The sequence below is a fragment of the Camarhynchus parvulus genome, chromosome 1 (assembly GCF_901933205.1).
Source record: "Camarhynchus parvulus chromosome 1, STF_HiC, whole genome shotgun sequence".
Taxonomy (NCBI): Eukaryota; Metazoa; Chordata; class Aves; order Passeriformes; family Thraupidae; genus Camarhynchus; species Camarhynchus parvulus.
The window spans coordinates 59,378,704-59,402,299 of record NC_044571.1 but is presented as its reverse complement, the minus strand read 5'-3'; the positions used below and the strand labels follow the sequence as shown (position 1 = coordinate 59,402,299).

The 23,596-nt window shown below is 38.8% G+C and overlaps 1 protein-coding gene across 1 annotated transcript; it reads right to left on the bottom strand.

The window, feature by feature from the left end:
- Positions 1-1,722: 1,722 nt before the first annotated feature.
- On the bottom strand, positions 1,723-23,550 carry WBP4 (WW domain binding protein 4). The gene is made up of 10 exons (XM_030951550.1): positions 23,468-23,550; positions 17,092-17,164; positions 15,553-15,615; positions 15,329-15,452; positions 14,331-14,525; positions 13,484-13,539; positions 10,594-10,660; positions 8,463-8,599; positions 7,195-7,427; positions 1,723-5,408 (listed from the first exon to the last, which is right to left on the bottom strand). Coding segments are annotated over exons 1-10 (1,158 nt in total). The 5' UTR covers positions 23,470-23,550; the 3' UTR covers positions 1,723-5,200.
- Positions 23,551-23,596: the final 46 nt, after the last annotated feature.

Genomic DNA, 23,596 nt, shown 5'->3' with positions numbered 1-23,596 from the left:
GCAACCAATCTTAACCTGAACTCAGTTAAAAACTTTTAAATAAAAAATCTAAACCCGAGGTTTTTGTTACTCATAATTGATGGACAGAATAAACCAACTTCCAGTTACTGCTTAAGGTGCTACAGGAAGGCACTCGGATATTCTCTTGGTGGCCACAAAATAAAAGTATTATTTTTAAGAAGCATTTCCATATTTACAGACCTATTTTAGTTTATATTTACCCCAGACTCCATTTTGAACAGAATCTGCACCCCTAAATCTCCCAGGTTGCCCTAAACTCCCTGAACAGATACACAATGGTACAAACACAGATTGTTCAAATGAAAGCTTTATTCAGTATTTTCATATAAATTCCACTTCAAGAGCTTGCAATATTTTGTAATTGCAACAGAGAAGAGAAACCAGCTGTTTAACTTTGCAGACTTACTTATAAACTAAAACAAACACTTTTCAATCACCCCAAGCAAGCCATTAAAATCCACTGTCTCCAGTCCATGGTCTGTAAAACACTGTCTGCTGGTTTTTAACAGGCTATTTTTGGTTTTACAGGTAAAATCAAATCTGCTTTTGAATCCTGGGAATTCCCCAAATTCTCCAGGAATCTCTGAAATCTGGCTGTCTGGAAATCCTCTTGGGCAAATTTAGCCTTTTGTGAGATCATAATGTGCAACACTTTTTGCTTTCTACGGAAACTTTAATTCAAGTTCTATCCTGAAACATTTCACAAAGCTAAACCTGCTAATCACACAAATAGTTAACACAAATTCTAAGTTAAATAATTTAGCAGGTAGAAGGTAGGAGCACTTAAGAGGTAGATAGAAGAGAGACTGAAGAGGTCTGGCTGACAAAACAGAAACCAAGGGTTGCCACTGCTAATAGAAGGAGGTACAAAGACAGCTTTTGTACCAACAAGCAAAAGGATCTAAGAGCTGCAAACCCTGTGCAAGGAATGGAATCTGTCTTGGGAAAAGGAATTATCAAGGAAATCAAAAGAGCACATATAAAGTCTTGAAATAGCTTGTGTGTTGTTGGAAAGCAGACAGGGCTCTTCAGGGCACAGTGCAAACAAGCAGCAGAACCGCTCCTGGGAGCCGGGACCTGGACACACAGTGGCTACAGAAGAACAGGAAACCTTCTGGAAATCTCAGCAGAGCAGGGGAGAAGTGAAGGAGGACAACAGAAACACGGCACAGCGGTGATAGAGATTTGCATATCTGAGAATACTGGAGGAAGACAATTCAAGGAAGACAGCAATAATAAGGAAAGTACTAAAAAAGGGGAGACGCAACTCAAAAAACAAATCAAAGAAACCAAGCAGCATGAAATTGTTTTTTACTCCCTTTCTGAGATGCCAAAATTTGCAGTGAAATAAAATTTCCTTTCAGGGAAGAAAAAAGAAAAAGGGGAAATATTTATACATGCCCAAGTTAGTGAATTTAACTCAGATCCATGTCATGATCTCCCCAGCCCTCCCACTTCTAAAACAGAATATTGGAACTGGAGGATGCTGCAGGCACAAATTTTATCTATAAGGGTCAAATTTTATCTATGACAGTCACTTTCCTGTTAGGAAAGTGTGGATTTCAATCTACAAATCCCCAGGTGAAGGATTAAAATGCATTTTAGCCTAAATAGGAACAAGGATTATTCTATAACATGGGTAAAACTGAGCAGTCTCTGCACAGCTCCTGGCATAGCAAATGCTCAACAAAACAATTTTTCTTTTTTCTGTATATGCAATATATTTGCTTCTAAAAGCATCCCCAACTTCAGGCAGGCCCTGCTGTAAAAACACACACGAGTCTTATGCTGTGAAGCTGCCTTTCTAAGCAGACAAGGTGGATGAAAACATGAGGCAAGGAAAGAAAAATACAGAGCAGTGAATAGACTGGCTCAAAACTGCACAGAAGAAATCATCATCATCAGAAATTGCAATGACTGCCCCCTGCTCTCTGGCTCTCCTCATATTGCTCATAATGCCTATGACATCATTTAAAACCAATGGTGTAGTCAAGGAGCTGGCAATAAAAACAGGCAAGCAGATAAAAACACTGTCTGATAGAAAGTAGATCAGCCAGAAAAGACAACTCTTGGCTGAAACAGTAAAAGGAACATTCCTTTGTCAAAAGCCAGTGCAGCTCAAAGAAGGGTTAGCAGATGAGGAGCGTAATGGTGGCAATACCTAGAGGGCTCCTATAGCAAATTCCAAAAGCAGAAGAGTTTGCAGGGAGATAGGACAGAAGGGAGAGAGATCTGTGCAAAACAGATGTCCTGGAAAAACAATGTCTACCTTAAATCTCACACAAGACAATGTTTTTGTGTAGAGCAGAAAATATTTGGTTTAGATACACAGTAAGGAAATTGAATGACAGCATGGTACAAAATTAAACAATGGTTTAGGATATATCAAAACTCAACTGGCCTTTTTATAACTTACACTTAAGAACAAAGAATTAACTGGTCTCTGACTTTAGAGGTAGTGGAGAGCAAAGTGCTGTATTTCTTTGTGAAATGCAGGCTTTAAAAGTCACATCAGCTAAAACCACACGTATGGTATTTAAAATAACTTTACTAGCTGTGAGTAAAGAAAACTTTTAATCTTTTTTCCTAATGTTCTGGTTTGTCTACTTAACAATACAAAGACCTTTGGCTCATATTACAGCTAACCACAAGGAAACAAGTTTTGAACACTCATTTTCAGATGTCTTTAAACATCTGCTCAAGAGATTTAGTTACAGGTATCTAAAATTGCTGCCTGTGACCACTTCAAAGTGACAAAGCATTTTAAAGGAAAGATGCTTGGGGAACCTCACTAAAAGAGGACAGCTATCCTCCTCAGAGGACATTAAAAGTGGAGCCTACAAGAAAGCCCTATACTATTCTATAAAACTGTACTAATAAACAAAAACAACTTTTCAGAAATCATAATGAAATGCATGTAGTTTAGGCTTGGAGTAACAGAAGGAGGATGAGTGCAGCAGTACAAAAAAATGTCTAAGAAAATAAAGAATTGGGCTTGAAAGGAAAGCATGACCAGCTGGTAACTCAGCAGCTGGCAAAAGCAAAGGAGCAGAAAGAATCAGATGTAGTGGTAAGTCACTGGTAAGGGTGCCCTTGGCAGACAGCGTGTGAGGTCATGTGAAAAGCAAATGAGGTTTAGGGAAGTATCAAGAGTTACTTTCAATATGCTAAGAAGTACTGATGATACCATGCATGGGCTTAATCAAGATGAACTAGCCCAGGGAAATCCATCTAGGCAAGTGTAGTCCAGGCAGACACAGGCTGGAATGGGTGGGAGAAGCACTGGTGGGACACTGAAGATCCTGTCACACAAGGACGATGTTTGTGATTTCAAAGAGAGAAGATGTGATGGATTCAAGATGAAGGAAAGCTACTTAGCAGGACTTGTGTAAATTGGAAGAGTAAACTGGCCATGAACACAAGGGAACTTCAAATTAGAGCAGGCTCCCAGAGTAATGTGCAAATAAGAACAAACCCTAAAAAATCTGATTAAGAAACCCTCTCCTAGGAGTACATGTTGCACATTCTAGCATCTCAGACTTTGAAGCACCCTGCATGTGTCCTGCATCTCTAAATAATAATCCAGGGTCAGATATTACAGTAAACTTTCAAATTTATCAGAACAAACATCAGCCAAAATACACCAACCCTGAGGGAGCTAAGAAAACACATGGGATTAAATACAATAAGTAATTCTCTTCTAAACACAGTAAAAGTCACAGAATAGAAAAAAGAACTTCAACTTCCACTGTTACACAGAATAAACCAGATTCCCTATCCTGAACTCCTTTCTCAATTGATCCAACAGATTAATAGCTGTTTTCTCAAAGAAATTCAAGCTCAGCAGTTACCAACTCTATTTTGCTGGACTCTTGACAATTGCCTTAGCTGCATTCCTTTTTTGTTTTGACTGAGACTCTCCTGAACAAAACACTGTAGCTTTAAGAATAGAGACATAGTTTTTAACAGATTCATTATTTAGACCTTTCTAGTTCGCTGTTTGATGGCTAGAGAAGCAATGAGTGCAGCTATATTCTGACACAGACAATGAATCCTGGTGATGCTAAATGCAGACCAATCCCACCAAGTGGGACAATCCTTAAGAAAACGTCCAAGTCAACTTGGACTCTACAGCCATCAGCTCTTGCTGATCTTTTGGTTTCCTCCCCTATGGTAATGAGAATGATGAAGCTTCAACACACTTAGGCCCTCTCAGCTTATCAAACACTGCAACCATAAAACACACACTTCTTATCAACAGAAAAAACACAACCACCTCAAAAATGGTCCTGTATGCTGTAGCAGGGCCAAGTCTCTAAAGTATTATTTCATTAAAATATCAGGCAAGTGGTTTTTTGCTAGGAAATAGACAAAAAGAAAGCAAGACTAAAAAAGAAAACTTGATAAGTAAAAGGAAGGAAAAATTCAAGTAGACAACAATAAAGCAGGAGACAGGAAGATATCACAGAAATGTCTACTCCAACAAGGGTGGCTCTGGTGCTGTGACTACAAGTTAGGATTGATCAGAGTTAAATCTTCTGCAGAGGCTTAATACATTTACCATGCACATACACAAATAATTTTTCAGAACATCATTTGGAATGGGTGGCATTGATGTGACTAACTCTTCTAAAAACAGCTTCTAAATGATCAGTTTGAAATGCTGGCAGTCTCACCACCCACTCTTTTGCAAGCGATCAGACGAAGGTTAGTAAGCACAATATTTTACTTGTTAGTGGAGAAACTACACCACATAAACAATCTTGGGGGATGATTTTACTCTCTAGTATATTCTATTGATCCAGTTCTTCTATGAAAATAAAAGGTCTGCTTCATTTTTGTCAGATTAAGGATTACTGCATTCTCACATACTTAGAAAAGGAGTAAAAACCCTTATGAAATGTATTTAAAACAGCATACACAGAGCAAATAGAACTTGGATGGCATGGTTCCAATAAGGAATACATGTATTTACAATATTGCATAAGTAATTTCACACAAACTTCCATTCCAAAACCAATCACATCAAAATAAAATAAAAAAATATTAAACTCGCGTATGTTTTATTACCTATAAATCCTTAACTTCTATCCAACACTTTCTTTATAAAAGCCTGTTGAAAATATTATAGTTTTGATTTACTCTAGCTTAAACAGAATCTAAAATTATTTGTTAGGTATTACTGATCACTTAGTCTTTGTCTTAAGTTTCTAGATTTTCCATTTTCAAATTTCCTCTTCTTAAACATGGGCACCCCTTCTGTCAGGTCTCCGAGGGAGGTGACTGTCTTCTCTTTAAATATGACTGTTTCCTCTTCTGGATCCTCTAGCACTGGGGGTGCTACATTGTCACTCTCTGTACTTGGAAGCTCCAGGTCCACTTTTTCACTGGGAGAAGAGAGGAAAATGTAAAAGGGTTAATCTACATGCAGAAAGCAACATGGTGTACTGCAGTCAGCAACAGCTATTTTTATTTGACAAAACAGCTTTGAGCTAGATGCAGTCTTGTAGTTATCACCATGACAGGCATCAAGAAAAAACACCCATGTTCTTTGTTCCTTCAGCGTGGGCTGCCATAAAAAGTAACAAATGAATACTTCATTCTGTACAGAACTTATAGCATGGCCCAAGCACTCATTGTGTCAACAGTCCTGCAAGAGATAACAGGGCTGTATGTCTGTAAATATAAGACTATTGAAAGATGGGAGACGGTGAGTAGCAGCAGCGGATCACTGCCAGAACACCATTGAGCTGTTTGCCTCAAGTGTCCATTCTGAAGGGACTGCATGGCAGAAAAGAGACCCAGCTTACCAAACCAGACAGTGATCCTAAGCTGGGAGAGGCGGCTTCAGAGGGCAGGATCACAGCCAATAATGATCCAAACAGATCAAAGACAACAACTAAAAACTACCTTGTTGTACATTCAGTTTTAAGGGGTCAGCAGCAAAACACTGTGTTCCACAAGGATAACCCATGGCACAAACATATGATAAAGAAGAAGACCCAAAGAGCTGGCAGAAAGTTACCTAAATCACAGGTATTGCACCAGTACAACACTGCTGCAGAGACATTGGCCAATCCACACAAGGATACTTCTTCTACTACTGAGTGTTAGCCTGATGTCAGCTCGTGTACTACACCCAGGCTGAGGTTCCATGCTTCTAGGAAGACATGGATCTGGCTCAAGCACCCAAACAGGAGCCACAAGAATGATGGCAAGTCAAGAAAATGTGACTGTTGTAGTATCCCAAAAGTGTAAACTTTCTGGGAAGTGTTGACACTGTTCCTAGACTGAATTTAAAGTAAATAATGAACAACTGCATTTGTCTCATTGACACGTGTGCTCATCTCAAGCCTGTCTGTTAAGTACAGACTGATCTATAAGGTTCAGTGGCTGAAAGCACTTTTTACTACACGGTGCTTTCCAAAAACCCAAAAGAATTTTTCAGCTCAGGAGTCAAGGAGCAGGTTAGCTGGTGCAATTCAGGAGGTGTTACGTGAACATTATCATCTCCAAGAAGTGCATCATTGCTTAATTTAATATGAGGACTGTCGGAGGTCTACCTGCTCAATAATGTTGAAGAATGGAGAAAGCATAAGGAGAAAGACTCTTTTCACTCTCCAAAACCTATTTTTGCCAGACTCCTTGAGGAACCCACAAGAAGAAGCTGACAATAAAAGAGCATACTTCACAAGGAAGAAACAAAAGATCCACCACAGGCATTATGCAGAAAAACAAAACAACCCTTCTGATCAGATGCACTTCATGAAAACATCTGCAGTTCATTGGTCTGACATGGAGGGAGAGAGAGAGAGATCATAGGAACTCCTGGGGCAGCTGAATCAGTTTGTTGAAGGAGATGATGTAAGGAACATAAGCTCAGAGTAACAACATTTAAATATTTGATACTCAGCCTCTGAAAAAACAGTGCATGACTATGATTCTTAAATCACTTCAATTTACTTTGTACTCATGGTGAACTTGTACACAAAACCTAAAACACCACCTCTGTCTGCAACGGAGAACTATTACTTAAAATAATCATTGTAAAAAGAATTGTATTTGGGCAATATTTCCAATCACAGTTGTGCTAATTCTGCCAGAATTCAGAGGAAAAAGCTTCAGTTCTTGCAAACAACATTATGAAAGTAAGGATGGTAAAAAGATACTCACCCTGCTTCTTCTTCTTCTTGTTCTTCCCCTACTTCCTTAAGTGCTTTCCATTTTCCATAAGGGTTGGTCATATTAGATCCATCACTAGAGGTTTCTTGGGAAGCTGATGTACTCTCCTCTTTATCCGTGGTTTCTTCTGACTTAACTTCTCGCCATTTCCCATAAGGGCTTAACTTTTTAGCTTTGGGAGATTTTTTCCCTTCCTCTGATTCCTCACCATTATCTCCTTTCCTCTAAAGAGGAAAAAACCCATCTTAAGCAAAAAGCCTAAATAAAAACATAATGTAGCTTTATTTTACATCTTTTATTTGCTACTATTATTATCTACTTATTATCTACTATTCATGCTTTTCAACCAAGAGTAACTTGAAGCAATAAATTCATATTGCAATATGTAGTTTATAGATTTACAAACTTTTCTTCTTGAGTTTTATAGATGAAAAATATGTCTTTAATGTCACAAGACATTAAAACACGAAAATCCCATCTACCAAGGCTGAAGTTAGCAAACTTACAAACTCACTGGAAAACAAAGCTTAGCATATCTTAAAATAAAGAGGAAAAATTTCAAATACAACTTCCTCTACATGCAAATGCATACACTTACTGCTAATACCTGGTAGCAGTTTGTAATGATGCACAGTGATACAAAAGTATGTGTTCTACAATTAATACCTGTCTAGTAACACATTTTGTATTTAAATTGCCTCTGTCTCTTCTGAATTACCAGCTTCAGGGAAACCATCTAACCCAACCAGAAACATTATCACATGATTTATCTCAAGTTTTAATGTATGTTTTAAATATGTAATTGATACAGATTTTGTACTATGTGCTATGTTTTTTCTCAATTTAATAAGGAAAATATAACCATGTCATTTCAGTCCAAAGTATTCCTCAAGGTCTATTGGCAGTCACATTTACCAATGAAAGGCTGAAGTCATCCTCACACTGAAATCCAAACCATTTTGTGGATTATTTCAGAGAGATGACAGTGACCTTTCTCAGAGAACATCACATGTCTTGTAGAATTCAAGGTACTTCTGGTGTGTTGAAGGAATGATCATGCTTTCTTTTCTGGAACAGTGCCATTAATGAACCAAATAACTGAATAAAGATTCATTTTATTAAGAAGTGCAAAATTTTACTTTCAGTCACACATTTTAATCTCATTTCAGTAAGTACAGCCTACCACAAATCATAAAAGATTCAGTTATAATTTTCTAGTATAAGATCATGTATGCAAAACAAATCTGAAGAAAACTTACCCTAAAGTTTGTTTCTGAACTCTCTTCATTCTCACTGTCTTCCGAGTCTGATTCAGAAGCTGTTTCTGCAGGCTTGTCACGCTGACCCTTCTCATTTGAAGATGAAACAAAACCATCCGGTTTCTCCCATGTGGATACTGTCCAAGACATTTGAACAACCACATTATTTATGCTTCTTGTTTTGATCTGTTATTGCTTCAACAACATAACCTTTCAGAAGCAGTGCTGCCTTATGCAAAAATACAGCAAATAATTTAGCAAAAAGCTTTTGCCTTTGTTTGGTACATTTGTTTTAATAACCATAATCAGAAAGATAACATTTCTTTCCAGCAGAGACACAATCAGGACAGCTGAGTTCACTGTTGATAAAACTTGTTTTAATTAGCTCTTACAAAAAACATCACACATGCTGAACTGTGACCCACAAGACTGTGGTCCCTCTCATCCTTACATAGGAGAGAAAAATAAATTAACTGCCCTGTAGATGTGCCTATTTGATTTGAGCTGTTCATTGATTACAAGGACAGGATAAAGTGAAGAATGATAACTGCAAGCTTCAGGTCTCCAGGCAGCTAAACCCTTTTCTAGTGCTACTTTTTCTTAGTAATGTTAGGTCTCTAATTAAAAGAGCTCTCAAGCAAACAAGGAAATACAAACATCAATCTGAAAAGACGTGGAAGTACATACGCGATATGTACATACACATATATCCTCATTTTCAATTTAAAAGCAGTATTGCAGTATACACACTGAGAAGAAATACTGAAATAAAAGTTGACTCAATGGTCTTAAAACTGGTTTTAGTAAGAATATGGCAAAAGTGCACCAACTTTCAGTCTATAATTTTATATAAGCTTTCAGATGTTAAAAAACCCTACTTTTTGTCCTAACTGCAAACAACAAACATGTAAGTGCCTAGATGTATCTTGAAGGAGTAAAGATGCAAGAAAGTGGCAATGAATGAATTTGCATGAACAGCACAGTCTCTTAAGGGTACTGCTGTTACCTGGCTTCAGATCAAGCTGAGCAAGTCCACTTTCCCAGGTGCCACATATGGAGTGCAGTAGGTGCAGCCTCCCAGACTTGTAGCACCAAGCCTGGAGCCATCAGTCCCCTAAGTTTTGCGACTGACACGAGACATTTTTAACTATGTGTATCAGTTAAAAATTTGTCTTGTCATTAGAGGATGGGATTACTGTTAACAGAACAGAGAAGTAATTTTCAAGCACTCCCAAGATACACACTTACAGCTATATAAGTGAGGGATCAATTTGAAATCTCAAAAGCCCAAATTCTGCCAAATGTGATGATTAGAAACATATTCTTCACAAGTGTCATATGTCCATGAAGTACTTAGAAGAACAGCAAACATAGGCAAAAATGTATCTGAACTTGAAAGGCAATGTTTAAAAATAACCAATATCCCCTTTCCCTTTCAAAAGAAATTGCAAATCCTTTGGGCAGGGAGTGGCCCAGTGAAAATGGAAAGGTTTTGGATTGGTTTTATTGGTTGGTTTTTTTGGTTGGTTTTTTTTTTCCTATGTTCTTGGCATCATTAGCAACGCTACTTCATACCCAACTGCAGAAGGAAAAACTCATAGCCAGCAAAAAAACCACCTGCTCTCCAGAGAGGCATCATTGCCCTTAAAATGATTCAAATAGATTTAGAAAACAGATGCTATTCTGAGGGAGTTACCACAAAGTTCCCCATGTAGGGAGAAAAAAGTGGAAAAGAAGTAGGAGGTAAGATTCTGGACTTTCTTATCAATGCTATGTCAGCAAGAGGAAAAGTTTGGAGGGAATTCTTAGTCAGTTCTACATGCCCATCAACACAAAATCCTGCCTTCTTCTAGTTTCCAAATTGTAATTTCAATATATATGTAGTAAAGACTAATGCCTAATTTAGAACTACAAGTTGAATGTCCAAAAAAACCTCTGAAGCAAAAACATATGCACACTGACAATGCAGCCAGAAAGCCAGTGCTGACTTAAGCAACTATTTTATTCCAACTAAGACAGCAGCTTAAAAAATACAGAACTTAGTAAAAAATTCAGCTATTTGCAAAACAAAAAACCATTTTTTTCTGAAAACCCTCTCTCCCAATGCAGTGTTTAAGAAGAAAGTACTTACCTCCAGTTTGTGTGTTATAGTAATAGGTATGACCATCTTCAGTGACACCTTCCACCCACTCTGCTCCCTAGGAAAAAGACACAGGAGCTCATGAAAAAAAGTTTTCAGGATCAGCCAATGCATCATTTAAGAGTCTATGCAACCCTTGAGTACTTTTTGTCTGTGACCACCTTACTGGTTTAAAGCTTGAATCCCTAATGTTGTTAGAAAGTATTCCCTCTGACTCCAATGAGATGGAATTCCATAACTTAAAATACTGCAAATGCACCTACACAATTATTTCTCAAACTGGATAATTAGTATGAGGCTGTACAATAACTGTTGCCATACTGTTTAAATTTTTATATAGGCCATTATTTTACATGTTTGGGTTTTCTCAAAAGTATTCACCCCTGAGGCTGTAATTTCCTAGTTGTGTCATTGTCTTTAGTGGACACTGCTAGACTGCTAAAAAAATTCTCTGGGACTTAGGTCTTTGTGAGGGCTACAGAAAACTAGTACCAATAAATTTCATCACAAATTAAATATACAGAAACAAATAAAAATTTATCCCAAAACAGAACATTACAAAAAATAATTACAGAATCAAACTTTGCATGCATACAATTTTACTTCTTTACTAAGTACCAATATCAACAATGCACTCTTTTTCCCTACTGGTTAATAAATAAACATGAAATGTGGCCAAACTTACTGGTATATCTTTGTGGGTATGTAATTTTTTCTTTTCAGAATCAGCTACAGCTATATAATCAGTCATTACACATGCCCTAACATCTTCCTTAAGAAACCAGTTTTCATCCCCTCTTACACACACACTACTTCCCTGCTCCTTACGTACCAATACTGCCAGCTCTGTGTTGAGCAACTTCACCATATATTATTTTGGTATTAATAAATGCGTATGTGTATACAAAGATATAGACAGGCTTTTGTATACCTATACATTTGCTTAATACTCTTGTTAAAACTTTGGGGGTTTTTTAATAAAAGCACAATACAGTCAGAAGCTAAAGTTCTTGCACCCCCTCTGTAAACACAAAATATTGTACTGATAGTTTCAGAGCAGGTAAAAGCATGAAAGCTTTCAGAATCATGCTTTCTCAAGGTTTTGCCCTCAGAAGTTTCAGTGCGCTGGTTTTGACAAAAGAAGGAAAAGGAAAGTTTATTTTAAGGATAAAGAAGCCAAAAACATATAACCCATCTCTTTTTTTTTATGAATTATATCCAGAGCATTCGTTGGTTGGAGGTTTTCAGCCAATACTGACACTAGGCACACTGAGTGTGACATAAATGCTGACAAGCACTGTGAGTCTAACTGGTTATAGGCAGCCTTCAACGTGCCTCTTCATGTCCTCCCCACCTCTTACCAAGTCCGAGCAAAGCCTAACATGCTGTAAAGCCAGGAGGGCTCCTGGCACAATGTACTGCAAGTATGCCCTTTAATTTCTGGGCAGTGAGTTCCTAGTCCTTGCTAGAGATCTGGAATGTTCCCAATATCCTTAGCTCAGACTAAATAAGGGAGCAATCAAATGCTTGGTTTTTAGCGATAGCGAAAATAACTCAAGCAGGACGAAGTCACTGAGCAGGGTGAGGGAGGAATGGCAAAATACAGAAATACAGCTGTGTGGTGTTAGAGATACTGGGGGCTGAAGGTGTGTGCTTCTGATATGGCTAGGATGAGGTAACTTCAAATTGATGCCAAGAAGGGAGTGCCTTCTCGCCCCCAATCTGCTCTGCCCACATTGGCATTTTTTCTGATTATTCAGAATGCTGACAGCAAGGAAATAAGTCTCCAAAGCACTAACCTAAACTCTGATGCCTTCACTGCCTGAACTAGGTCACTGTCAGGGTAAATATGTACCAAGGACCATACAAGATTAGTTTCAGGACCACATCTTTCAGTGGAAGGCTACAGTAAGACTGACTTTACATATTGCAATGCTATGCATTGACTAGAAAGATAAAGTTGAAGTGCTGATTAACAAGCTGTGCAAAACCGCAGGACAAGAGAATCAGAAAGCCAGAGTAGCACGCAATGTAATGATACAGAGCTACAGAATATCAAGCACTCTGAAAACATCAGCTTCTTTTGAACTCTAGTGAAAAATCCAACACTGGCAAACCCAACAACATTGACATCAAATTGAAGTGTATATGTGACACTGATCTTGAAAACTGGGAAACATAACATCACAGGAGCGTTGGAAAAATCCTGTTTTTAATGCTGTGAACACAAAAATCCTGGAGTGGTAAGTATCACGGGAAAACTCATTAATCATAATAAGAATTTTTTCTGCCTTTGGACTATTGTACAAGTTTTTCTGTGCCTCAAATAAGGAAAATAAAGTAATGTACTAAATGACTAATTTTGCTGAATAATTGCTTGCATATAGGTTCCAAGATCATAAGAACCCCATTAAAACACAATTTATTACGTAACTGTATCATAAAACAAAGACAAAAAATGGGCATTCTTTTATTTTCAACCACTACAATGCAGTCTCAATGTTGCCTTAGATAAAGGAAGCTTAACTACTCCAACTGTGTAATGTTCAGTTTTTATAATTACATTTCATTCAAAAAAGGTTTAACAGAATTTATTCAGAATTTCCCAAAAGCTTTCCATTTTATGGGTTGAAGCATAAAATAAGTATATTCTGCAGGAACCCAACCATCTCTAATTACTTATCTTCCCTTGACAGAGAAATTAGCCAAATAGAATTTCTATTGAAAAACTGCAGTTTATCATAAAAGATTTTACATATTCAAATTATATTTTCCTAACTTTACAGGGCAAAAAATTCATCTTCCTCAATCAGACGACTTGCAAATTGCTTAGATTATTTAAGTGTTTACAAGGACAAAAAACTATTAATAATTTGATTACCGTTTGTGAGTTTTGAGAGTTGCCTTGGAATCCTTTTGGTTTCTCCCACTGTGATTCTTAAAAAACAAAAGCATATTTCACCCATTTCACATCATTCAATTTCATTTATATTTAATAATCTTTACTAAAAACAGATCTAAAGGATATGACACTGCTGCATGCACACATATAAACAAATTATATAAATATATATACACCACGCTGGAATATGAATAATCCTTGACCTAACTATGGTAGGAACAATAAACCAAAGTATCATAATTACAGCTGGCTTTACTGGAGCTAACAACCCTCCAGACTCTATTACTATGCCTGATACAGAGATATGGGATTTTTAGTTAAAAAAAAATTATGAAATTATGAAAGACTACAGTAAATACTAATGTTAATCCTTAAATTTATAAGAAACATTTTGTAATATTCTCATTAATCATAAAAGAAGGTTACTTTTATATTCTAAAGTAAATCACAACATGAAGCTCCTCAAGAGAAGTCAGTTAGATAAATCCTGTAAATGTGGAAAGACACAATGACTTTATTTCACATCCCTGATCACAAAGCCTCTTCAGGAAGAACACTGCTATCTTTGTGTACTTAACCCCTGGCAGCCTAAACATTTCCAGAAACTGTGGAATTACTGTATTCTTCCATTATTAATCAACAGTAAAACCAGTCTGAAATTCTGGATACCCAAGTCTCAAATGCTATATACCAAAACTCCATCTTAGTGTTCACATTTTAATTAACAGCATACTACTGAAAGAGTAGAGAAGTAAAAAAAATGCAGATAGTCTTTTCTCACTTATATTTGGTAATTATATCTGCACTTGCTCCTCAGTAGTTTTACCTCCAGTTTTTGTGTTGTAGTAGTATGTATAGCCTTCGGGAGATAATCCTTGCACCCATTCCTTCGTTTCAATTTTTGAGGAGTCCTTTTTTTTCTTTTCTTTCTTTTCCTTCTTCTCTTTCTTTTCTTTCTTTGCTTTAGTTTCCACTGTGTTACTCTGCGTTTTACTCTGTGTTGAACTGGAACCTACATCATCTTGGAGAAAAAAATATCCTTGAAAAAAGAGTACTATTCTGAACTTAAATATTAGTCACTCTTGCACAACAGAAAATAGGAAACTTTGTTCTTATGAGTATTTTCACTAATGCGTGAAAATCATTAATGAGTGAAAATCACTCCTAGCAGGTGCACTTAAAAGACTATATTAAAAGAATCATGCTTTTTGCCACTATTATAGCACCATAACAATGTCCAAATTTAAAATGATGAGTTAGAAAGAGAAAAATCATAAGGACCAATGAGCTCTAATTGAACAACAAAAGAGAAAATAAAAGAGTTATGAAAAAAGCTGCTAAAAGGGCCTGAAACTACAAACTTGTTTTTAAAGGATAATATGTCTTCAATGTCCAGAACAAAGGTACTTGTTGAGCTGCAAGCTGACTAGGAGACTCTCATCTCCACTGTTTCACACCAGTGGGAGCCCAGCCTCTCCTACTCATGGGAAGTTTTGCCTCCAACTGGCAAAAGTGAAACATAAAATTAATCAAAGGAAGCTGCACTGCTGATTCAAAGCACCAACTACAGCCTAACTTTCTGTTAACGCATTGTTTAATTTTTCTACTCCAAATTTGATTGTTCCATGGATCAAGGAATACCATAGCTATAAATACTCTGTACTGCAACTTCTACTGCTGTCAATTTGCAAATTCCATTTTTTTAAAATGAGCAACAGTCCTGGAGGCCTTCTCTCTCGCTCCTAAACCTAATTTAAGACAAGACTTTCCTATTCAATATTCTTTCAATTCTGTCTTTAATCTTCTGGCAGCTATAGGAACTACCTGGCTTAATTCCAAGCCTTTTCATATCCTCTTGATATGCTTTCATTGCAGCCTCTTCCATTGCTGCAAATTCTTTTGACATGTTTTCTTCTTCTTTTGCCTTTTCCAAGCTTTTCTTCTTAATCTAAAACAAAACAAAAAACCCCCAAGAAAATAAATTAAACCAATCTGATAATGAAAAAGAGCAAAAATAAGCATTTGTGCAATTAAGATATTTGAGTTACCTCACTAATTCTCTTTGCCACATTTTCTTTATGATTCTTTCCTCTTTCATGAAAATCAATGCTCTTCAAAGTAAGAAAAAAAACCAAGAAAAGTAATATGTATTATACAATTTTAAAACAGTTAATTTTAGTTACTTAAAATTTAGTTGGACTAATTTTAGTTGAACAAGCCTAAATGTAACCTCTTCTGAGAGGACTTACAGCAAACACTACAGCTCTAAAATGGCTATAGGAATAAAGGAACACTGAGAAACATTCAACAGAGAAATTATAAAATCTCATAGTATTAGATTCTATGAGTAATCTCATAGATACTATGAGTAATCTCATAGTATTAGAATAAGATTCTTTTTTTTCAAATAATACTGCTCAACACACATGTTAGAGACAAATAACAGGGAATCTGGGTTCCCTCTTCATGCTGTCCTTCCACATATCATCAGGATTTTTTTGCCCTTGTTCTCATGCAAACTTTTAAAAACCACATGGGTTATTTAGAGTTCCAAGTATTAGCTACTGCCCTTAATTACATTATGCTGCACTTCAGAAGTATCTCATGAATTTAAACTAATCTGCAGGTTCAAAAATCTGAAAAAGAGAGAGAGAAGGAGGAAAAGGCAAAGTGGGAGAGTTGGATAACTAAGGATTACAGAACAGTCTGCAAGGCAAAAAGCTGCCAGAAAGACTGACACCAGTGGGAGCTGGAAGGAGTTCAGAAACTTAGGTACAACAGTGGTAGTCCTCATGTGATTCTCACATAAAAACATCTGTGCTCATTTGGGTGTTCAGATTTTAGATGCCTAAGCCTGACCATTCCACAAGGTGATGTGCAGAGGATGCACATCTCAGGATGACTCATCTCTTTTAGAGACAGACTTTATAAATTGCTCAAATCCTCCCTTGACATGTATTTCTCTTCACTTACTCTGAGAAGATACCTGCAGTTCATGTGAGCTAATTAGGTATCTTACTGTAAGCCAGAGGAAGCTCAGCTCTAGGAGTACCCCTGGCATCCAGTCAGGAACGCAAAATCTACTGCTAAGGAAGACATCAATGTGTCTAGTAGTCTGCAAAAGGCATCTGCAAGTCTGAAACACCTTTCTGTAACCCAGTAATGCTTCTGTGGGCTGTGTGAAATGAAAGACACCTGCTTTAAGAGCTCAGAGCACTGGCTGTACTGCGCCTACCACATACAAACAGTACAGATGCCAGGTTTTGCTTTCTACTTGCACATGAAAGCGAAGGACAGGCACAGACAGTTTCAAGACAGACCAAATGTCAAGTTACAGAACTCGAAGAATAAGCAGGGTCAGATATTTGGTCCCTATCTGTACTGCCAAGGAGAGCAGCAGACACCATCTTGTATGTGGGTATCTGGATCTGATGTAATATATTTTAAGCACTACGGGTACTACAAAGGCATTTTTATAGAACAAATTGCATGCATCAAGAGACTAGTATCAAAAAGTGATGTTTAAAGCCTGTAATTCACATTCCTAGTATTTCAAATAATGGACATAGTATGGTAGACCATCGTACAGGTCTGTTGTCTGCTATCCAGCACTTGCAGTAATCGCAGAATTTTTTAGGCTGAGATTTCCAGTAATCGGCCCTGGGAAAAGAAAAAAAAAGATGTATAATCTGAAACAATAACCAAAGCCACAGGTTTTCATATATATTTATATTTATCTTCAGAAACTAAATTTAGTCTTCATTGGGTGATTAAATACTAAGAGTTTGGTTGTTTTTTTTTTAACCAAGTCTACCAAGAGTACCTGTATTAACAACTGTGTCGCAAAAAGCACAGTTCAGTAGTGGGATTTTGACCATCTGACCTCCAAAAACTGCAGAATTTTTACAACTGAGGCGGTGCTGTAAGAACCAGAAATATGAGACAAAGCAAGCCAGAGATAAACAAGCAGCTCTAGGTACCCCATTTAAACATGGAACGGTCAGAAAAGTGCAACTTGCACTGTTTTTCATAAAAATGCTGGATACTGTGCACAGTGAACTCAGCAACACAAAGGTGCAGTTCTGGACAACGCTGAGCTACTGTGGGGAGTGAATCCCGGACCAGATTCTGACCTGTGGGGTCACAGACACAGCAGTAAATTGCTTGGATGTTTCAGTGTAAAAAAGTAGGAATTTCTGATAGGCAAGGAAACTTGGGGAAAACTCTTCAGAGCTGAAAAGTTAGTATATTGAAGTATTTAATAATAAAACCAACAATCTCCAATCTCTGTTTTTTCATCAAAAACTGCTTTCTAATGCCAGATGAGACTTATGTATAAGTAATTCTATTTCTCAATGGCTTGCAGCAACAGACACAGTGCTTTGGTTCACCAGAACACATTTGAACAATAGACTTCTATATTTTCAAGTTAAAATGACAAAGAATGAGGGGCAAAATTAAAAAAAATATTCACAATTACACTGATAACATCAGAAAAATTGAATCTTGGCCTTTTGTCTGCAGACTACTATACAAAGTACAAGGACAATACTTCCTGATACTCAATAAAACCAAACCTTCTTCCATGCACAACAATAGCACCCGCAATCCTTATGATATGTGTGAGCAGTTCTTTAATTACAGAAACAGACCTGATCAACTCAACTCCTACAATTGAAGCAGGTATCAAAACACACTTTCGTCACCAGTGTTTCACATAAAAATACCATTGCCAAGAGGCTATGATTATTTGAAAGTCTAAGTACAAAGGATGTACTCTGCAAAAATATATCAACCTATAAGCAATAGCATGATTAGCAATGCACAGCTTTTCAAGCAATTTCCTGGAAATCTAGAAAGAAGCAGCTGCGCTTTCCCTGATTTAAACAGAAATCCGCTCATCCCTAAATGGTGTACTTTAGAACTGTGTGATTACTTAGTCACACATTTAATTAAAAGGGGTTTTTTGAGACTTGTACCCAAACATACTGGGGCAAAGCCCAAGAAATCTAATGCTCTGGCTGGAAAACCAGCTGAGTGGGAGGGAAAAATTCAAAGCTCAGAAATACCTCAAGATCCCTTTTCCTGCTTGAGCTATAAATTGTCTCTAAACCCTTTGACATCATCTATAATAAATTTCCAGCTAAATGCAGGGTTAAACTTCCTACAGCAATGGACCAATTTTGACAGAAAACATAATCTAAAAAAAGCCTCACTGCATGTTTTGGATGTGCAAGAACCTCTGCCTTCTTCCAAGTTTAACCTAAGACAGGAGGCTCTTTCTCTTCAACAGAATCAAATGTGAGTGCTAAAATTAAGACTGCACAGCTGCACTCACCACAAGTCAAGACCTGAGAATTTGACAAGCCGTATTTTCACAGCTCTATTTTACACCGATTTCTTTCCTAAATGCTGCTGGCCACCACATCTGTTGCAAACCACTGCAGCAATACATAGAGTAATCACTCTGGAGAACCTGAGGGCACACCTGTGGCTTCAGTACAAATCCACATCTTGATACAAGTCTTTTAGTTTCATCTCCTATTGGTTTTCATAAAAACCTCTCTCTCTACTGTTACATATAAAATAAATGTAAATGGTAGTGTGCACAGCTATCCTAAGAACCTTAAATCCTGCACTTCATGATTAATGAAATTAATCGTGTTATGATCTCAATTCTGTGGCTTATGAGCACGAATCTTTCATACCAAATAATTCTCTTAAAGATTTTCTACTTGAGTTCACGCCACTGGAAAAAAAAAAGAGCAAGCTCAGCTGAAATGTCCATCGAATAATGCCTGCCACTGTAACAACAGCAGAACCTGCAAAGTTCCAGTAGTGCTGCAATGAGAGCAAACCAAAGTGGAATACTTGGAAAGGAGCAGCAACTGAAGTGAAATCCCACTTTATTGAGGTGCCTCATGGACTCCAGTCACAATTCAGATCCATGACAATTTTTTAAGTCTGTGATTGTTTTATCAATTTGACAAATACAGGCTTGAGAGTGAAGTAGTACAAAGGTTTTTTTATTCTTGAATAATTGTGTACAAATAATGGGAAATAGCTATTTTATAAAGCCATTGAAGTCAAAATAGTATAGCTTTTAAGACTCCTTGTCTTCTGCCAGAAGTTAAGGTTGATTCTTGTTTTCAGCTCTACAGCTGGGCCAGTCTCCTAAGGACTAGAAAGCCGGCCAGCTGGCCAGCACCAGTACAACTCCCTTTCTTCCTTTTAGTAAAACAAAGAGACAGTCTAGAGCACATTATGACTGCATTGTCCATGTTTGCAGGGTTCAGGTTTAGCACTGCACACATTTTGCCATGTGTCTCCCAAAAAGGGAGCTTGCTTATACAGACCCAGAGAGAGGTGCCAGTTTTGCAAAGCTCTAATTCAGCAAGAAGGGTTCTGGACCAAGTCTCTTTGGAGCCCAACTTTCCTGAGCTGGCTGAGCAAGTTGATTTGGTAGCCTGCTACCAGGGAACAGGGCAGCACCAATACAGATGGGTACTGGGCAACCTCTGGGCAAACTGCTGTAGACCCAACCAGACTTGGAAATTCACAACCAATTAGTGTCTCCCCAAGAACAGTGATCTTCTTTCAACTTTTACTGGTCATACCACTCAGAAAAAGAATGTACAACATTTTAGGGGGCTAAAGGAAAAGGAAGGAAAAGGAGGAAATTACTATCAAGCTGATTTTTTGCAACTCATGAGATGACAAACTCTTGGCTGCAAACAGCAGACTGGAAATTGATCAATGTTAAAAATATTTTCAGATTTCTGAAACTAATTTAAAACATCAGAGTGAACAAGAAGACAAGAAAGAACAAGTAGCAACTCTGCATGTACAATGCCTGTTATTTGCCATTCCAAAAAGGTATGGAAATGATGAAACTCAGAGAGAAAGCACTGAAACTCAGGTATTTATACTCTGCACAACGCATTTCTTGAGCCAGGAGAATCACACGGCCCATGCTGCAGTGAGCAGGTTACACATCCCAGTGCAGTGTTTGGGAGTATGCAAAAAGGACAGGTTCAGAAGTAACCTGCAGAGTAACTCACGTACTAGAATCCAGGGCTCTGAACTCTCAACCTGCAGGCTGCTTCTCCTCACAAGTTACTGTACCAGTAATGTTTCAACAGGTGGTGCAAACAGCTTTCCCTACACAGTGAAGCTTACAAACCCTCATAAAGTAGCTATCTCGGGCTGAGACAGCTTTGCCAAACTTCACGTGGAGATTGGGCTTGAGGATTTTGTTTCTATCATGTACTGAAATCAAGAGGGGAAGAGAAACAACTGGTTTAAGTGGTTCTGAACACAATGAAAAAGAATTTTATTGTACCAACAAAATCTGGAAGCATTTGCTTTGAATAGCTCTGTTTAAAATATCTGACTTGAAATCTGGCAGGGATGCAGGGGGTTTGTATCAGGGATGTGTCTGTCCAAATCAGAAGCCCTCAGGGATAAAAAACAGAATACATGGGCTCAGCAGTCTTCTTTGATTTGACTATCTACAACTTCCAAACACTTTACAAGAATGTAACATCTTACAGCTTTCTGCAAGTTTGAGCACTAAAGGGCTGCTATGTGCATCGTCATGTGTGTGAGTAAGATTCAAGTTCTTGAGTACACAAGCAAATTCATTCAGGGTAGATATTGCAGCTGTTCTATAACAGCCAGTCAAAAGGACAGAATCTGTTATTATTTCTGAACACTATTTGAAATACTGCATACTTCTGAACAAAAGTAACAGAAAGAAGTAGAAAAAAACAAAAGAAAAAAAAATCCATGTATTTCACAACAGACCCTCCTCCACATGGGAAGCTGTTCCAGAACAGCTAATTCTAATTCAAATATCCCAGTACTGGTGAGATCTAAAATGGCAATGCTAAGATTGGCAGAGAAGAAGATCAAAAACATTTTCTTGAACTGTGAAGTAGGTCCCAGTGCCATGGCCCCTAATGACTCACACTCCCCAGTAATTCATAGCAACTCTGTTCATTCATAGTTTACTAACTGTACCCTAAATACTCTTAGTTAAATACCCTTAACTTCTGGGGGGTTTTAAGGGATTTAAAAATAAGGTAAGGAAAAGACTATCCCTGACTCTGAGTGACTGTCCTGCCTAGCCCCAGCTCGCTGGCTTTCTAACAGACCACACAATATATGGTTATATGTGGGCTCCTACAGAGTAGAGCCAGATGAGAGTTTCATCCACATGAGAAAAGTAGTTCTCTGAAGGGCTTTGCTCTTCTGGCCCTCAAGTCAAATATATTTTTTGCAAGCCCTCAGTAAATTCTAATTCACAACTCAAATGTCTGCTTCTTTTTATCATTATATTAGCCCCTTGTGAACTAGATACAAATTACAATATCCAATGGAAAACAGAGGCTGCAGAGGCTGCTCAGCCTGACCTGTATTTGCATGAATCTGCTTTGCCAGACCTCTTTTCAAAATTGTAAATTACAGAATCACAGAATCATTTAGGTTGGAAAAGATCTTTAAGCTCATTGAGTCCAACCCTTAGCCCAGCACTGCGAAATCCACCACTAAACCACGTCCCTAAGAGACACATCTATGTGTCTTTTAGCTACCTCCAGGGATGGTGACTCAACCACTTCCAGTGCCACAAACACTTTTAACATACAAGAATGCACAAAGATATCAGGGAAGGCAGCCTTCTGCATGTATGGAGCTGCAGTTCTCTGGGTCATCTCCTCTAACTTCAGTTGTCTAAATAGTGAGGTAGAGTTGTCTCACTTCTCCCTGTCAATAGATGGAAACTGTCATCTCAAAACCAGCACTCTTTGTATCTGAAAGAGACATTTGAGAAGCATGTTGAACTCCTTAGGTGTGTATTTCATCTTTACACAGGGAACCTAAAATGAACTGTCTGAGTCAGCTTTCAAAAGTTAAATATCTCAAGTCAGGGATATCTCCTGAGAGCAGAGGTCTGCTGCTGTAGATGCAGAAGAAGGATATGGGCTATGTCAGGAAGAATGTGATAAGAATTAGAAGAGAGGAAAAAAACAGCAACATAAACTGGGTCAAGAATCTGTTCAGGTATAATTTTAGCAATAACTAAAATTAAGAACACTGCTGTACCTAGCACCAGTCTGCAAAGCAGGCTCACACAGCTCACCATCAAGTACTGCCCCACAGACAGACCTCTAGAGAAATTTTTGACCAGGTCAAGAGTCTTCTCTTCAGCAGGGAAGTTGGGATATTTTGAAAAGTAACAGAAACAATAAGCAGATAGACATACCGTTCTATATGCCATTCTCACCTAATAAAGACAGAAACTTCGATTTTTACACATCCCCCTCCCCAAAACGTGGTCAGGTATTTACACAAATTTCCTAATTAAAGGCTTCAAGCAGGTAGCGATGCCCCGGTAAAACCAAGGCACAGACAATTTTCTTCCTCACGCCTCGCCCAGAACCAAAGGCGGCAAAGGGTGGGGGGACCTGGGACAGGGAGGGGGGAGGGAGGCCGGGGGATGGAGAGAGTGGCAGGAGGGAGTGCAGGGGAGAGGGAGGAAGAGAGAGAGCGGGGGTGAGAAAGGGTACAGAGAGGGGGTGCAGGGCGAGGAGACACGGTCCCCATCCCTCGCAGCCCTCCCGGCCCGCTCTGAGGGACGCCGAGTGCCCCGCCGGCGGGAGGCGAAGCTGCCCGGCCTGTGCTGGGGCGATAAGAGCAAGACAGCGCAGCAGAACCAAACAACCTGAAGAGAGCGGCAGGCCGGACGGGAGCAGAGGGACCGGAGCGACAGTGAAACACCTCACTCAGCGGGCCGGGGGTCGCCGGCCACAGCCGGGGCGCGGCCGCAGCCCCTCGGCCCCGACCTCCCCACGGCCTGCGTGGCCCCGGCCCGGCCCCCGCACTACACGCCACCAGCCCTGCCCGAGCCCGGCTCGCAGGGCGGGGGGCTGTGCCCGCTCCCTCCCGGCCCCCGGCACTCACATCGCCGCTCCCCCGGCAGCTCGCCGCGCCGCTGCCCTGCGCTCCCCTCCGCTCGCCGCGCCGCTGGGCTGCGATGGGGCGGCGCCGGCAGAGGGAGGGAGCGCGGCGACGGCAGCCGGGAGGGCTCAA

Coding starts and splice junctions, on each gene's coding strand:
- WBP4 (XM_030951550.1), bottom strand. Junction 7,428..8,462: donor GTTCAGAAACAAACTTTAGG/GTAAGTTTTCTT, acceptor TTTCCTCTTTAG/AGGAAAGGAGATAATGGTGA. Junction 5,409..7,194: donor CAAGAAGAAGAAGAAGCAGG/GTGAGTATCTTT, acceptor CTCTTCTCCCAG/TGAAAAAGTGGACCTGGAGC.